At 45.9% G+C, this 17,659-nt stretch overlaps 1 protein-coding gene across 3 annotated transcripts in view; it reads right to left on the bottom strand.

The window, feature by feature from the left end:
• Positions 1-429: 429 nt before the first annotated feature.
• The window catches only part of GAB3 (GRB2 associated binding protein 3), a 275,833-nt gene continuing 258,603 nt past the window's right edge, over positions 430-17,659 (bottom strand). For all 3 annotated transcript variants that reach the window (XM_063937261.1, XM_063937263.1, XM_063937262.1), the window contains exons 9-10: positions 10,378-10,491; positions 430-1,476 (exon numbers count right to left, since the gene is read on the bottom strand). In XM_063937261.1, the coding sequence (XP_063793331.1) occupies positions 1,360-1,476; positions 10,378-10,491 (231 nt within the window). In that variant the 3' untranslated portion in view covers positions 430-1,359. The remainder of the gene's footprint in view (positions 1,477-10,377; positions 10,492-17,659) is intronic.

The following is a 17,659-nucleotide window of genomic DNA, read 5'->3' as shown; positions in this document are numbered from 1 at the left end:
AGTGTAGAATAATCTACAACACTTCTTTTAATTCTATGCATTATTTTCTTATATTTCTATTCCTTTTTTAAACCATAGAAAGTTAATGAAAATACAGATGTAATATCTTGCACAGGTACTTATAATGTGCCTTACTAATACCACTTGAAAACATCTAAGGACCTTGTTCAAGTTCCAAGCCACCTATACTATCAGCACAGTAAAGCAGAAGAACATTTCCTAAATGGGAGAGGGGAGAGAATTCCCCATTCCTGCATGAGTATGGGATAGATCAGAGAGTAGTGTATTATTCATGTGTTCAGCTAACAGGATTGAGGCGCGACATGTTTCTCAACCCACACATCATGTTGTCAACCTTAGGTAAAACACACAATGTCCTGCAGCATGGGACCTTAGTTATAAACTGTGGTTATAAATATATGCGCAGAATCTCATGTATAGTTTTAATCTCAATGGGTTTGAAAAAGGAATTTCCATACATTTTAAACAGTTAATTGACTATTTACAAGTGCCTGATAACAAGACCACATTCTCAGGAGAGAATTACAGTGTACATCTTACTTATACTACACTAATTGTGCTATTTACACTTGTAGAGATATCCTTATCCACTACACTATACACTGAAGACTGCAACTATCAAGCCCTATAATACAACCTGTGTTCAATTATTTTTAGAGATTCAGTGCTTTTTTTTTTTTTTAACATACTAAAATTCTATACGTCATTTTCTTTACATCCAACACAGTGCTGCCATTTTTGCTTCCCAGTAAGGTAAGAAGCTTTATCATGAACTTAAAAAATAGACATTTCGTAAAATTGAGTGCAGTGCAGAAACCACAGTGCCACTAATAATATAAACATAGAAAAACTTTGGAAATTATTGCACCTGCTCAACACCAAAATGGCGAATGTTCACTACGACAGGCGAGAGAAAATCAATCCCGCATAAGGGGAATATTGTTGTTTCACTCTAGAGGAAGATCATTATTATAGAATATCTTTCAAGATTTCTTATGGCTTATCAGAAATAAATTGGTAATGTGTATGCTTTAGAAACATATTATTCCACACGCTGTTGAAGACCTCATAACAATTACTTCTGGCTGTTACAGGTAATCCCGTACGTGTGATTTATGCATACAGCCAGCGTTAGGACAGGTTGCATGACGTGTTTTAATACAAATCTCTCAGCATAACCCACTACTATGGGAAATAAATACAGTTTGTCCCTTGGCTTTCATTTTCTCCCTTGCAGAGTGAAAATTCAGAGATAAAGGAAAAATGTCCTTTTAGCTGCTATATCAAAATGTAATAGTCTAGTGCAAAACATAAAAAAAACTTCAAATGAACACTTCTTTATACTTTTGATTGTCTCTCATCAGACCACTCTTGTTTAGTGTTCTGAAGAGCTAGAGTCTTCTTCTCATCCACCTGCACATAATCCACTTTCTGCTCTTCAGACAGGAAAGGTTTCTGCGGATAAAGAAAAGTAGTTACATTCTAATCTTAAAAGCACAGAGACATTTATGAAACATTCCAAGGTATGATTCTAGAGTGGTTTTAAAATACTTATTTTTTTACATTTTTGATCATATGGTGAAATCATGCTACTTACCAAAGCAGTTAAATTAGCGACTTGCCCACTATGTGTCACCCAGGAATGGCAAGATCGATACTTTTTCCTGGCACCCCATAGAGTGATCTTGAGCCCACCATTATAGGAGGATATGTAAACAGGCGTACATTGTGCTATTGCTAATTAAATTGGCCAGGTAGAAGACACAATTCAGGGTTTGGTTCTTTTTACAATAAAGTGCAAATCTTACACAGTATTATGAAATAAATGTTTAAACTATGAAATGTGGCAGTGCTGCAAAACCTGTCATCCTATATAATAAAAGGCTAACTCTGCTCCTCACCTCTATGGGAGGAAAACAAGTGTTTTGCATGCCGGCGGGCATTAGAGGACGCCCGATGGAGCAATTCAAGTGTTGCTCCATTCGGGTTCGCACAGCCACCGCTGCTGACATTACCGTTATCTTGTTCCGTCATGTTGATGGGCTGAGAACTAGTTCATTATAAAGTTGAACCTAAGGTGTACATGATGTAGACTTCAAAATGTGTTTTTATAATATAGAAAAGCGCTGTATGTCATTTTTAATTACACTGAAAAATGGGGCGGGATGTAATGCAGCCCAAATTTGGCCGATGTGCGGGATGCCGGACGAACTTGGACGTATTTTTAAAGGGGCAATCACTTACAAAGCAAAACCATGCCTCGTAAGTGATTGCCCCTTTAACAAAATGTCCATGTTTGGCCGGCATCCCACACATCGGCAGAACTCGGGCTGCATTACTTCCCGGTCACTATCTTTGGTTTTCCAACATGTTTGAGCTCTCAGACCGTCACTCTGATGATTTCCTTTCCTGTAATTAACACTGTGCTGAAACATTGTTTAGTGTATGGAGCACGGATGGAAAAAAAAAAGTTTACATTTCGTTTTTATTAAACCAGTTTTGTTTTCATTATTTTTTTTTAATGAAAAAAAAAAAAGAATCCTGATTATTACATTACTGCTGTGAAACATTGCTATGTATTAGAGACCTTGATCAAACATATTTTTAATGCTTTCTAACATCAACAATCTAAAGTTATTAGGCTTTGATAGGATTTATTTTACATATTTCACTAAAACCAATGTGCTTAGTGCTTATTATTCCTATTACAGCTTAATATATGTTGACTAAACCTATTAAAACATACAATCAGAGACAGATAAAATTTCAAATAAGAAAAAACAAGTTAATGTTAAGCATTAGTCCTACTTATTACTTAGAATTAAATAAATCTGAATAGCTGTACAAAATGGAAAATACAAAAGCACTTTTCAGAGAAACACACAAAGAATATGAGTTAAGCATTAGCACTGGGCATGCCACTGCCCAGAACAAAAAGCAGGACCATGTAGCAATACCACAGCAGGTGCTTGAAACAGCAACTATCACCTGCAACTGTTGATCAAGGCCGGCTGCCTTTTAACAGGAACAGGGGCCAATCAAGCAAGATCCAGACAGACCGGTCCCTAATGACATTAACAAATGCAGCTGGAAAGCTGCTCATACTGCGAGCGCTCCAGCTGCTAGGCAGCAGCTGGAACCAGGACTCACAGCGGCCGCCCGGAATCCCGGTTGCCTGGCAACTGCCAGAACTGAACTCTTAAGGTACCCATACTGTACACCTAAAGATTTATCTTCCAATCTGGTTGGTTAGAACAAAAATCTGGTAATGGATGGGAGCAAATCCATGTCATTTGCTTCCATCTATTACCAGATATTCGTTCCAACCAACCAGATTGGAAGATAAATCTTTAGGTGTATGGGCACCTTTAGGCGGCCGGCATAATGTGGTGTCTCAGTAGGCTAGTAACAGCTGGGACCCGCTGTAGGGATGATTTGCCATGGTGGCTCATAACAATGATTGGCTTTTTTGTAGAAGTCATAAGGTGCCCATACACCTAAAGATTTATCTGGTAATGGACAGGAGCAAATGACAGTTGACCATTTGAAATGGTCAATTGTCATTTGCTCCCATCTATTACCAGATTTTTGTTCCAACCAGCCAGATTGGAAGATAAATCTCTAGGTGTATGGGCACCTATAGTGTCGTTCCTGTAGTCACAGCATAATAAAAAGTCCAGAGTGTTTAAAAGAAACAACAACAAAAAACCCCAAAACATTTGGTTTAGAGACAAGAAGTGATGGTTCATATCGCTCAGCTGCCAGTGCCCATTGGCCAGATCATTCAGATTACATTGCTCACTGTATGTATAGTATAAGTCTGATGCTTTAACCACCTCTCTGCCAAGACTGGTAGATGCGATTCAGAATCTAGTGTGGGTCTGCTTAGCTTGTGTGATCAGTAACTTATGCGACAAATGCTTTTTCTACTAATAGAACTCATAGGAACTCATTCTACTTATAGAAGCTTAAAATATTGTTTTATAATAATTGTTGATACATTTCTAGAAATTGATCCCCCCAAAAATGTTAACTATTTTTAATGGTGTCTAGCTCTAATTTGTTCACTTTTAAGTTCTGGTGGAAGATTAAATTCAGAATGTATGACCATGTCATGAGTCACAGTTAGTTTAAGACAATATTATTTCTGGAAGTGGTGGGCTGGTTGCATTGGTCTTGTCTGCAGAGTTCTGACATGCTGCCTGATTCAAGGTTGATTGCAAAACATTTTCCTCTAATTGGTAAAACCATGTGGACTGCAGGTGGGGCAGATATAACATGTGCAGAGAGAGTTAGATTTGGGTGGGTTATATTGTTTCTGTGCAGGGTAAATACTGGCGGCTTTATTTTTACACTGCAATATAGATTTCAGTTTGAACACATCCCACCCAAATCTAACTCTCTCTACACATGTTACATCTGCCCCACCTGCAGTGCACATGGTTTTGCCCATTACAGGAAAAATAAGATTTTACTCACCGGTAAATCTATTTCTCGTAGTCCGTAGTGGATGCTGGGACTCCGTAAGGACCATGGGGAATAGCGGCTCCGCAGGAGACTGGGCACAACTAAAGAAAGCTTTAGGACTACCTGGTGTGCACTGGCTCCTCCCACTATGACCCTCCTCCAGACCTCAGTTAGGATACTGTGCCCGGAAGAGCTGACACAATAAGGAAGGATTTTGAATCCCGGGTAAGACTCATACCAGCCACACCAATCACACCGTATAACTCGTGATACTATACCCAGTTAACAGTATAAAATATAACTGAGCCTCTCAACAGATGGCTCAACAATAACCCTTTAGTTAGGCAATAACTATAAACAAGTATTGCAGACAATCCGCACTTGGGATGGGCGCCCAGCATCCACTACGGACTACGAGAAATAGATTTACCGGTGAGTAAAATCTTATTTTCTTTGACGTCCTAAGTGGATGCTGGGACTCCGTAAGGACCATGGGGATTATACCAAAGCTCCCAAACGGGCGGGAGAGTGCGGATGACTCTGCAGCACCGAATGAGCAAACTCTAGGTCCTCCTCAGCCAGGGTATCAAACTTGTAGACTCTTGCAAAAATGTTTGAACCCGACCAAGTAACAGCTCGGCAAATTTGTTAAGCCGAGACTCCTCGGGCAGCCGCCCAAGAAGAGCCCACTTTCCTCGTGGAATGGGCTTTTACAGATTTAGGGTGCGGCAGTCCAGCCGCAGAATGTGCAAGTTGAATCGTGCTACAGATCCAGCGAGCAATAGTCTGCTTAGAAGCAGGAGCACCCAGCTTGTTGGGTGCATACAGGATAAATAGCGAGTCAGTTTTCCTGACTCCAGCCGTCCTGGAAACATATACTTTTCAGGGCCCTGACTACGTCCAGTAACTTGGAATCCTCCAAGTCCCAAGTAGCCGCAGGCACCACAATAGGTTGGTTCACATGAAAAACTGATACCACCTTAGGAAGGAATTGGGAACGAGTCCTCAATTCCGCCTTATCCATATAAAATACAGATAAGGGCTTTTGCATGACAAAGCCGCCAATTCTGATACACGCCTGGCCGACGCCAAGGCCCACAGCATGACCACTTTCCACGTGAGGTATTGTAGCTCCACGGATTTAAGTGGCTCAACCCAACACCACGTTGAGATCCCACGGTGCCACTGGAGGCACAAACGGGGGCTGACTATGCAGCACTCCCTTAACAAAAGTCTGAACTTCAGGCAGTGAAGCCAGTTCTATTTTGGAAGAAAATCGATAGAGCCGAAATCTGGACCTTAATGGAGCCCAATTTTAGGCCCATAGTCACCTCTGACTGTAGGAAGCGCAGAAATCGACCTAGCTGAAATTCCTCCTTTGGGGCCTTCCTGGCCTCACAGCACGCAACATATTTCCGCCATATGCGGTGATAATGGTTTGCGTTCACTTCTTTCCTAGCTTTAATTAGCGTAGGGATAACTTCCTCCGGAATGCCCTTTTCCTTCAGGATCCGGCGTTCAACCGCCATGCCGTCAAACGCAGCCGCGGTACGTCTTGGAACAGACAGGCCCCCTGCTGCAGCAGGTCCTGTCTGAACGGCAGAGGCCATGGGTCCTCTGAGATCATTTCTTGGAGTTCTGGGTACCAAGCTCTTCTTGGCCAATCCGGAACAATGAGTATAGTTCTTACTCCTCTCCTTCTTATTATTCTCATTACCCTGGGTAAGAGAGGCAGAGAAGGGAACACATACACCGACTGGTACACCCACGGTGTTACCAGAGCGTCCACAGCTATCGCCTGAGGGTCCCTTGACCTGGCGCAATATCTTTGTAGCTTTTTGTTGAGGCGGGACGCCATCATGTCCACCTGTGGCCTTTCCCAACGGTGTACAATCATTTGGAAGACTTCTGGATGAAGTCCCCACTCTCCCGGGTGGAGGTCGTGTCTGCTGAGAAAGTCTGCTTCTCAGTTGTCCACGCCGGGAATGAACACTGCTGACAGTGCTAACACATGATTTTCCGCCCATCGGAGAATCCTTGTGGCTTCTGCCATCGCCATCCTGCTTCTTGTGCCGCCCTGTCGGTTTACATGAGCGACCGCTGTGATGTTGTCTGACTGGATCAGCACCGGCCGGTGTTGAAGCAGGGGTCTAGCCTGACTTAGGGCATTGTAAATGGCCCTTAGTTCCAGAACATTTATGTGTAGGGAAGTCTCCTGACTTTTCCATAGGCCTTGGAAGTTTCTTCCCTGTGTGACTGCCCCCCAGCCTCGAAGGCTGGCATCCGTGGTCACCAGGACCCAGTCCTGTATGCCGAATCTGCGGCCCCCTAGAAGATGAGCACTCTGCAGCCACCACCACAGCGACACCCTGGCCCTTGGAGACAGGGTTATCCGCCGATGCATCTGAAGATGCGACCCGGACCACTTGTCCAACAGATCCCACTGGAAGATCCTTGCATGGGACCTGGCGAATGGAATTTCTTCGTAAGAAGCTACCATCTTTCCCAGGGCTCGCGTGCATTGATGCACCGACACCTGTATTTGTATTAGGAGGTCTCTGTCTAGAGACGCCAACTCCTTGGACTTCTCCTCCGGGAGAAACCCTTTTTATCCTGTTCTGTGTCCAGAACCATACCCAGGAACAGTAGACGCGTCGAAGGAACCAGCTGCGACTTTGGAATATTCAGAATCCAGCCGTGCTGTTGTAGCACTTCCCGAGATAGTGCTACTCCGACGAACAACTGCTCCCTGGACCTCGCCTTTATAAGGAGATCGTCCAAGTACGGGATAAGTACTTCGGCCATTACCTTGGTAAATACCCTCGGTGCCGGGGACAGACCAACGGCAACGTCTGGAATTGGTAATGACAATCCTGTACCACAATTTGAGGTACTCCTGGTGAAGAGGGTAAATAGGGACATGCAGGTAAGCATCCTTGATGTCCAGTGATACCCTGAAATTCTCCAGGCTTGCAATAATCGCTCTGAGCGATTCCATTTTGAACTTGAACCTTCGTATATAAGTGTTCAAGGATTTCAATTTTAGAATGGGTCTCACCGAACCGTCAGGTTTCGGTACCACAACATTTTGGAATAGTAACCCCGGCCTTGTTGAAGGAGGGGTACCTTGATTTCACCTGCTGGAAGTACAGCTTGTGAATTGCCGCCAGTACTACCTTTCTCCGAGGGCAGCAGGCAAGGCTGATGTGAGGTGACGGCGAGGGGGAGTCGCCTCGAACTCCAGCCTGTATCCCTGTGATACTATTTGCAGAACCTAGGGATCCACCTGTGGGCAAGCCCACTGGTCCCTGAAGTTCCCGAGACGCGCCCCCACCGCACCTGTCTCCACCTGTGGAGCCCCAGCGTCATGCGGTGGACTCAGAGGAAGCGGGGGAAGATTTTTGATCCTGGGAACTGGCTGTCTGGTGCAGCTTTTTCCTTCTTCCCGTGTCTCTGTGCAGAAAGGAAGCGCCTTTGACCCGCTTGCTTTTCTGAAGCCGAAAGGACTGTACCTGAAAATACGGTGCTTTCTTAGGCTGTGAGGAAACCTGAGGTAAAAATTTTTCTTCCCAGCTGTTGCTGTGGATACGAGGTCCCAGAGACCATCCCCAAACAATTCCTCACCCTTATAAGGCAGAATCTCCATGTGCCTTTTAAAGGCAGCATCACCTGTCCACTGCCGGGTCTCTAATACCCTCCTGGCAGAATGGACATTGCATTAATTCTGGATGCCAGCCGGCAAATATCCCTCTGTGCATCCTTCATATAAGACGACGTCTTTAATATGCTCTATGTTAGCAAAATATTATCCCTGTCTAGGGTATTAATATTATCTGACAGGGTATCAGACCACGCTGCAGCAGCACTATTTATGCTGAGGCAATTGCAGGTCTCAGTATAGTACCTGAGTGTGTATATACAGACTTCAGGATAGCCTCCTGCTTTTTATCAGCAGGCCCCTTCAAGGTGGCCGTATCCTAAGACGGCAGTGCCACCTTTTTTGACAAACGTGTGAGCGCCTTATCCACCCTAGGGGATATCTCCCAACGTGACCTATCCTCTGGCGGGAAAGGGTACGCCATCAGTAACTTTTTAGAAATTACCAGTTTCTTATCGGGGGAACCCACGCTTCTTTACACACTTCATTCACTCATCTGATGGGGGAACAAAACACTGGCTGCTTTTTCTCCCCAAAAATAAAACCCCTTTTATGTGGTACTTGGGTTCATGTCAGAAATGTGTAACACATTTTTCATTGCCGAGATCATGCAACGGATGTTCCTAGTGGATTGTGTATATATATCTCAACCTCGTCGACACTGGAGTCAGACTCCGTGTCGACATCTGTGTCTGCCATCTGAGGTAACGGGCGTTTTTTGAGCCCCTGATGGCCTTTGAGACGCCTGGGCAGGCGCGGGCTGAGAAGCCGGCTGTCCCACAGCTGTTACGTCATCCAGCCTTTTATGTAAGGAGTTGACATTGTCGGTTAATACCTTCCACCTATCCATCCACTCTGGTGTCGGCCCCACAGGGGGCGACATCCCATTTATCGGCCTCTGCTCCGCCTCCACGTAACCTTCCTCATCCAACATGTCGACACAGCCATACCGACACACTGCACACACACAGGGAATGCTCTGACTGAGGACAGGACCCCACAAAGTCCTTTGGGGAGACAGAGAGAGAGTATGCCAGCACACACCAGAGCGCTATATAATGCAGGGATTAACACTATAACTGAGTGATTTTTCCCCCAATAGCTGCTTGTATACATATATTGCGCCTAAATTTAGTGCCCCCCCTCTCTTTTCAACCCTTTGAGCCTGAAAACTACAGGGGAGAGCCTGGGGAGCTATCTTCCAGCTGCACTGTGAAGATAAAATGGCGCCAGTGTGCTGAGGGAGATAGCCCCGCCCCTTTTTCGGCTGACTTTTCTCCCGCTTTTTCATGGATTCTGGCAGGGGTAATTTATCACATATATAGCCCTGGGACTATATATTGTGATGATTTGCCAGCCAAGGTGTCTTATATTGCCCTCAGGGCGCCCCCCCCCCCAGCACCCATCAGTGACCGGAGTGTGAGGTGTGCATGAGGAGCAATGGCGCACAGCTGCAGTGCTGTGCGCTACCTTGTTGAAGACAGAAGTCTTCTGCCGCCGATTTTCCGGAACACTTCTTGCTTCTGGCTCTGTAAGGGGGCCGGCGGCACGGCTCCGGGACCGAACACCAAGGTCGGGTCCTGCGGTCGATCCCTCTGGAGCTAATGGTGTCCAGTAGCCTAAGAAGCCCAAACTACCACCAGTTAGGTAGGTTCGCTTCTTCTCCCCTTAGTCTCTCGCTGCAGTGAGTCTGTTGCCAGCAGATCTCACTGTAAAATAAAAAACCTAAAATATACTTTCTTTCTAGGAGCTCAGGAGAGCCCCTAGGGTGCATCCAGCTCAGCCGGGCACAAGATTCTAACTGAGGTCTGGAGGAGGGTCATAGTGGGAGGAGCCAGTGCACACCAGGTAGTCCTAAAGCTTTCTTTAGTTGTGCCCAGTCTCCTGCGGAGCCGCTATTCCCCATGGTCCTTACGGAGTCCCAGCATCCACTTAGGACGTCAGAGAAATGTTGTTTTGCAATCAACCTTGAATCAGGCCCACAGTTCTGAGTAAAGATTGGAGCAGTCATTGGATTCACTGTCACTGAAAATGAACTGTAATCATTAAGGTAATAACCATCTATAACCAGAGCTTTAGAAACATGTCCTTAGGCTGAATCAGTTTAGATCAGTGGCATGAACTCTGATTGTATCTTTATTGTATACCTCTAGACTTTGCATACAGTACAGTATGTTGATTACTCTGTAACTATAGAAGCAAGGCAGGTCATTCTTTCAGACATAACCTACCTTTTGAACTGGAGATGGAGATGCAGAGTTAAAATCTAATGCAAGATAGTCGAGGTTGAACTTCCTAGGCCATGGGAAACTTCCACTACTAGGGGATACCCCTTGTCGATGTTCCTTTACAAGAAAAACAAATACATCATTTGCATGAATTTTTAAGACAATATTGTAAAGAAAATATATTCTAATAATTAATTTAGCACATATGTACATCAGCATTACAAAAATACTCGGAAAAAAATGGAAAGATGGTCTCCTAGATGGGCACATGATTGAATAGCAGATTTGTTATAATACTTGTGTTAAGTTTTTGGTCTGGCATTTACAGAAACTGTCATTAATTATAAATATAGTTTTTGATCATGCAGTCATTACTGATTTATTTTCAGAAATCTCTTTTAAGTTTTACATTGTAGAGTTGTATTTTGATGAGTCTCCCTAGCTGTCCAAATGTAAGGCTGTATTTCTACTTTTTGTAGAAAAGGCCTTTCTGGATTAGTCAATCTTTTGATGTATTCAACTCATAGGGAACACCAGACAAACCCTAAATTATGTAGCATTTATATTGTCAGGATCAGTGTCTGGTATGGGCTCTGTTCTGGGACCACTGGGCAAGACTGGCTGGGTCTGGAGTGAACGAAGTTAGATGGTCTTATGACACTCTTCTTCATACAGAATATCACAGGATTAATTTAGAGTATCAAAACAGGACAGGAATGGAAGCCAGGATCAATCACTAAACTGAGAGTAACTAATTCTGCCTTGCAGTGGAACCAGGTACTTGCTGGAGGAGCTTGCAATCAGGTGTACAGGAGTAGTTCCTGCTAGTGAAGTTACTACGCACACTGGTGAGGGCTGGCACCCTGCTGGAGATTAAAGATATTCACACACTGGTATAGGTTGTGCACCCTGTACGTAAGAGTAATGTACACAGGTAATGGATGTGCACTGCAGACTGTGAATGAATAAACGTAGGTGATGACTGTGTACTCTGCAGATAGTGAGTGAAATCTACGCAGGTACTGGATATGGGATTGATAGTAGACTGGAATTGCACAGGACAACAGTAGTAACTGCACATGCTTTTGAAGCTAGAGACATTGAGGAATGTGTAAACTGCACAGGATTGCAGTGTTTAACTGCACAGGCTTTACTAGCTGGAGTAGATGTATAGATGTGGGTCTCTCTCAGGTCAAGAAAAAGAAGAAGCAATACTTCCCTGCGCTGGAAGTGTAGATGCTGCAAATAAGTATATGTTCCGGAGTTATCAACCGGAAAAACAAATAATGCCACAATACAAAAAATAAGATTTTACTTACCGGTAAATCTATTTCTCGTAGTCCGTAGTGGATGCTGGGGACTCCGTAAGGACCATGGGGAATAGACGGGCTCCGCAGGAGACATGGGCACTTTAAGAAATAATTTAGACTCTGGTGTGCTCTGGCTCCTCCCTCTATGTCCCTCCTCCAGACCTCAGTTAGAGAAACTGTGCCCGGAAGAGCTGACAGTACAAGGAAAGGATTTTGATAATCCAGGGCAAGACTCATACCAGCCACATCAATCACACCGTATAACTTGTGATAACCTTACCCAGTTAACAGTATGAACAACAACAGAGCATCAGTTCAACCCTGATGCAACTATAACATAACCCTTATTCAAGCAATAACTATATACAAGCATTGCAGAAGAAGTCCGCACTTGGGACGGGCGCCCAGCATCCACTACGGACAACGAGAAATAGATTTACCGGTAAGTAAAATCTTATTTTCTCTAACGTCCTAGTGGATGCTGGGGACTCCGTAAGGACCATGGGGATTATACCAAAGCTCCCAAACGGGTGGGAGAGTGCGGATGACTCTGCAGCACCGATTGAGCAAACACAAGCTCCTCCTCAGCCAGGGTATCAAACTTATAGAACTTTGCAAAAGTGTTTGAACCTGACCAAGTAGCCGTTTGGCACAGCTGTAATGCCGAGACCCCTCGGGCAGCCGCCCAAGAAGAGCCCACCTTCCTAGTGGAATGGGCCTTAACTGATTTTGGCAGCGGCAATCCAGCCGCAGAATGAGCCTGCTGAATCGTGTTACAGATCCAGCGAGCAATAGTTTGCTTTGAAGCAGGCGCCCCAAGCTTGTTGGAAGCATACAGGATAAACAACGATTATGTTTTCCTGACCCTAACCGTTCTGGCTACATAAACCTTCAAAGCCCTGACCACATCAAGTAACTCGGAATCCTCCAAGTCAGTAGTAGCCACAGGCACCACAATAGGTTGGTTTATATGAAAGGCTGAAACCACTTTCGGCAGAAATTGTGTGCGGGTCCGCAATTCTTATCTATCCGCATGGAAAACCAGATAGGGGCTTTTATGTGACAAAGCCGCCAATTCTGACACACGCCTAGCCGAAGCCAAGGCTAGTAGCATGACCACCTTCCACGTGAGATATTTCAATTCCACCGTTTTAAGTGGTTCAAACCAGTGTGATTTCAGGAAACTCAACACCACGTTAAGATCCCAAGGTGCCACTGGAGGCACAAAAGGGGGCTGAATATGCAGCACTCCCTTTACAAACGTCTGAACTTCAGGCAGAGAAGCCAGTTCTTTTTGAAAGAAAATGGATAGGGCCGAAATCTGGACCTTAATGGAACCCAATTTTAGGCCCAAAGTCACCCCCGACTGTAGGAAGTGAAGGAAACGGCCCAGCTGGAATTCCTCCGTAGGGGCATTCCTGGCCTCACACCAAGCAACATATTTTCGCCATATTTGGTGATAATGTTGAGCCGTCACGTCCTTCCTAGCCTTTATCAGCGTAGGAATGACCTCATCCGGAATGCCTTTTTCTGCTAGGATCCGGCGTTCAACCGCCATGCCGTCAAACGCAGCCGCGGTAAGTCTTGGAACAGACAGGGCCCCTGTTGCAACAAGTCCTGTCTTAGAGGCAGAGGCCACGGGTCCTCTGTGAGCATTTCTTGCAGATCTGGATACCAAGTCCTTCTTGGCCAATCCGGAACAATGAGTCCCAGGTGGAGGTCGTGCCTGCTGAGGAAGTCTGCTTCCCAGTTGTCCACTCCCGGAATGAACACTGCTGACAGTGCACTTACGTGATTCTCCGCCCAGCGAAGAATTCTGGTGGCTTCTACCATTGCCACCCTGCTCCTTGTGCCGCCTTGGAGGTTTACATGAGCCACTGCGGTGAGGTTGTCTGACTGAATCAGAACCGGTTGGTCGCAAAGTAGGGACTCCGCTTGACGTAGGGCGTGGTATATGGCCCTTAGTTCCAGGATGTTGATGTGAAGGCAAGTCTCCTGACTTGACCACAGACCTTGGAAATTTCTTCCCTGTGTGACTGCCCCCCACCCTCGGAGGCTTGCATCCGTGGTCACCAGGACCCAGTCCTGAATGCCTAATCTGTGACCCTCGAGAAGGTGAGCACTCTGCAGCCACCACAAGAGAGACACCCTGGCCCTGGGGGATAGGGTGATTAACCGATGCATCTGAAGATGTGATCCGGACCACTTGTCCAGTAGATCCCATTGAAAGGTCCTCGCATGGAACCTGCCGAAGGGAATGGCCTCGTATGACGCCACCATCTTTCCCAGGACTCGCATGCAGTGATGCACCAACACCTGTTTTGGTTTTAATAGGTTTCTGACCAGCGTCATGAGTTCCTGAGCCTTCTCCATTGGGAGATAAACCCTCTTCTGGTCTGTGTCCAGAATCATGCCCAGGAAAGGCAGACGAGTCGTAGGAATCAACTGCGACTTTGGAATATTTAGAATCCAGCCATGTTGTTGTAACACTTCCAGAGAGCATGCTACACTGATCAGCAACTGCTCTCTTGACCTCGCTTTTATGAGGAGATCGTCCAAGTATGGGATAATTGTGACCCCTTACTTCCGCAGGAGTACCATCATTTCCGCCATTACCTTGGTAAATATTCTCAGTGCCGTGGAGAGACCAAACGGCAATGTCTGAAATTGGTAATGACAATCCTGTACCACAAATCTGAGGTACGCCTGATGAGGTGGATAAATGGGGACATGAAGGTATGCATCCTTTATGTCCAGAGACACCATAAAATCCCCCCTTCCAGGCTTGCGATGACCGCTCTGAGCAATTCCATCTTGAACTTGAACCTTTTCAGGTATATGTTCAGGGATTTTAAATTCAATATGGGTCTGACCGAACCGTCCTGTTTCGGTACTACAAACATGGTCGAATAATAACCCTTCCCTTGTTGAAGGAGGGGAACCTTGACCACCACCTGTTGAAGATACAATTTGTGAATTGCAGTTAACACTATTTCCCTCTCTAAAGGGGAAGCTGGCAGGGCCGATTTTAGGTATCGGTGAGGGGGCATCTCTTCGAATTCCAGCTTGTATCCCTGAGACACAATCTCTATTGCCCAGGGATCCAACTGGGAGTGAACCCACTTGTGGCTGAAATTTCGGAGACGCGCCCACACCGGGCCTAGCTCCGCCTGTGGAGCCCCAGCGTCATGCGGTGGATTTAGTGGAAGCCGGGGAGGACTTCTGCTCCTGGGAACTAGCTGCGTTGTGCAGCTTCCTTCCTCTGCCCCTGCCTCTGGCAAGAAAGGACGCACCTCGGACTTTCTTGCCTTTTTGTGATCGAAAGGACTGCATTTGGTAATACGGTGCTTTCTTAGGTTGTGAGGAAACATATGGCAAAAAATTTGACTTTCCAGCAGTAGCTGTGGAGACCAGGTCCGAGAGACCCTCCCCAAACAATTCCTCACCCTGGTAAGGTAAAACCTCCATGTGCCTTTTTGAGTCGGCATCACCTGTCCATTGCAGAGTCCACAGGACCCTTCTGGCAGAAATCGACATAGTATTTATTCTAGAGCCCAGTAGACTAATGTCTCTTTGAGCATCTCTCATATATAGGACAGCGTCTTTTATATGCCCCAGGGTCATTAATATAGTATCCTTGTCTAAGGTATCAAGTTCCTCAGATAAGGTATCCGTCCATGCTGCTACAGCACTACACACCCAGGCCGACGCAATTGCCGGCCTTCGTAAGGTACCTGAATGTGTATAAATGGACTTCAGGGTACCCTCTTGCTTTCTATCCGCAGCATCTTTTAGGGTGGCCGTATCCTGTGACGGCAGGGCTACCCTCTTGGATAAGCGTGTTAAAGCTTTGTCCACCCTAGGGGAGGATTCCCAGCGTAACCTGTCCGTTGGCGGGAAAAAATACGCCATAAGCATCCGTTTGGAAATCTGCAGTTTTTTATCTGGAGATTCCCAAGCCTTTTCACATAACTCATTTAGCTCGTGTGAAGGGGGGGGGAAGGTCTCCACCTGCCTTTTTTCCCCATACATATGAACCCTCTTGTCAGGGACTGGGGTTTCCTCTGTGATGTGCAACACATCCTTAATTGCTATAATCATATAACGGATGGATTTAGCCAATTTAGGCTGTAACTTTGCATCATCGTAATCGACACTGGAGTCAGAATCCATGTCGGTATCTGTGTCAACAATTTGGGATAGTGGGCGCTTCTGAGACCCTGACGGCCTCTGCGACATAGGATCAGGCACGGGCTGAGACCCTGACTGTCCTAAGGCTTCAGTTTTATCCAACCTATTATGCAAGGAATTAACATTATCATTTAAAACCTTCCACATATCCATCCAATCAGGTGTCGGCGGAGACACCACATTCATTTGCTCCCGCTCTGTTTCCACATAGCCTTCCTCGTCAAACATGTCGACACAAGCGTACCGACACACCACACACACAGGGAATGCTCTTTTTGAAGACAGTTCCCCCACAAGGCCCTTTGGAGAGACAGAGAGAGAGTATGCCAGCACACACCCCAGCGCTATATAACCCAGGAATAACACAGTAACTTAATGTTAACCCAGTAGCCGCTGTTATAATGATTTTTGCGCCTAATTATGTGCCCCCCCTCTCTTTTTACCCTCTTCTACCGTGTATCTGCAGGGGAGAGCCTGGGGAGCTTCCTCTCAGCGGAGCTGTGGAGAAAAATGGTGTCCAGTAGCCTAAGAAGCAGGACCTATCTGCAGAGAGTAGGGCTGCTTCTCTCCCCTCAGTCCCACGATGCAGGGAGTCTGTTGCCAGCAGAGCTCCCTGAAAATAAAAAACCTAACAAAATACTTTCTTACAGCAAGCTCAGGAGAGCTCACTGAACAGCACCCAGCTCGTCCGGGCACAGATTCAAACTGAGGTCTGGAGGAGGGACATAGAGGGAGGAGCCAGAGCACACCAGAGTCTAAATTCTTTCTTAAAGTGCCCATGTCTCCTGCGGAGCCCGTCTATTCCCCATGGTCCTTACGGAGTCCCCAGCATCCACTAGGACGTTAGAGAAATTATATACAAATTGCGCTTCAACACTGGATAAATGGAATACTTCAGACCGGTTTTTTCTATCTCAGGTCAACTTCTATTAGAGAAAACCACAGGTCGTTTCCTATGAATAGTGTACCCACGGCTGTGCACGTACACTGTGCACGCACCGGCGATCCATGGGATCCACGGGATCGCATGGTGCGCTAGTTCCCACAAATGGGCCGCAACGAGTTGCAATCGCGAATGCAGCCCCTCATGGGTATGATCAGCGTGGCCACATCTGTGCTGTGTGGCTACTGCACAGGCTTTACTAGCTAAAGTTGATGAATAGTAGTATTGGACTTAAACTGCAAAATGTGAAAGGAACTAAACAGTTACAGGGGGTGCACACTGCAGGCAATGTTGAGCTCCCTGGTGAACACAAAATAGCGCTGAGCACTGTGCAGGATGCAGGGAGCAACAGGAGACTTGAAACACAAAGCTAGGAACTGGAGAACTCAGGAACTCTGATATGCACAATGGACTGTGCACCAGGCAGGAGTAACCAGAAATCAGAGCTGCTGACATTGGAACCAAGAACAGGTGAGTCACGAGTTTTACTTGCAATGAGCAGATGCAAGTAAGGGGTTTAAATAGAGAGCTCTGATCAGTCATTAGTGGAAGCTAGTCTGGTCATGTGGAATCTAGCACCTCTGTTATTGGGAAAAAACAGAGTCAGGTGATCAATTCAACATATCATTGCCTATGTAATGCTGAAGCCAGGAATAGGTGCCACATCACCTGTAGCTAGATGGACACGATATGTTTAAGTGGCCAGCAGGAGCGCCCTAGCAGATGAAAGGACAGCGCTGGGTCCGGTAAGAGCTAGTCAGAGTAGACAGGGGACTACATCACAGATTCCAATACTGGCCAAAGATTTAACATTAAATGACCATTAACATTAGCTCCACAT

The sequence above is a fragment of the Pseudophryne corroboree genome, chromosome 8, assembly GCF_028390025.1.
Source record: "Pseudophryne corroboree isolate aPseCor3 chromosome 8, aPseCor3.hap2, whole genome shotgun sequence".
In the NCBI taxonomy this organism is placed as follows: domain Eukaryota; kingdom Metazoa; phylum Chordata; class Amphibia; order Anura; family Myobatrachidae; genus Pseudophryne; species Pseudophryne corroboree.
This window is presented reverse-complemented; position numbering and strand designations above follow the sequence as displayed.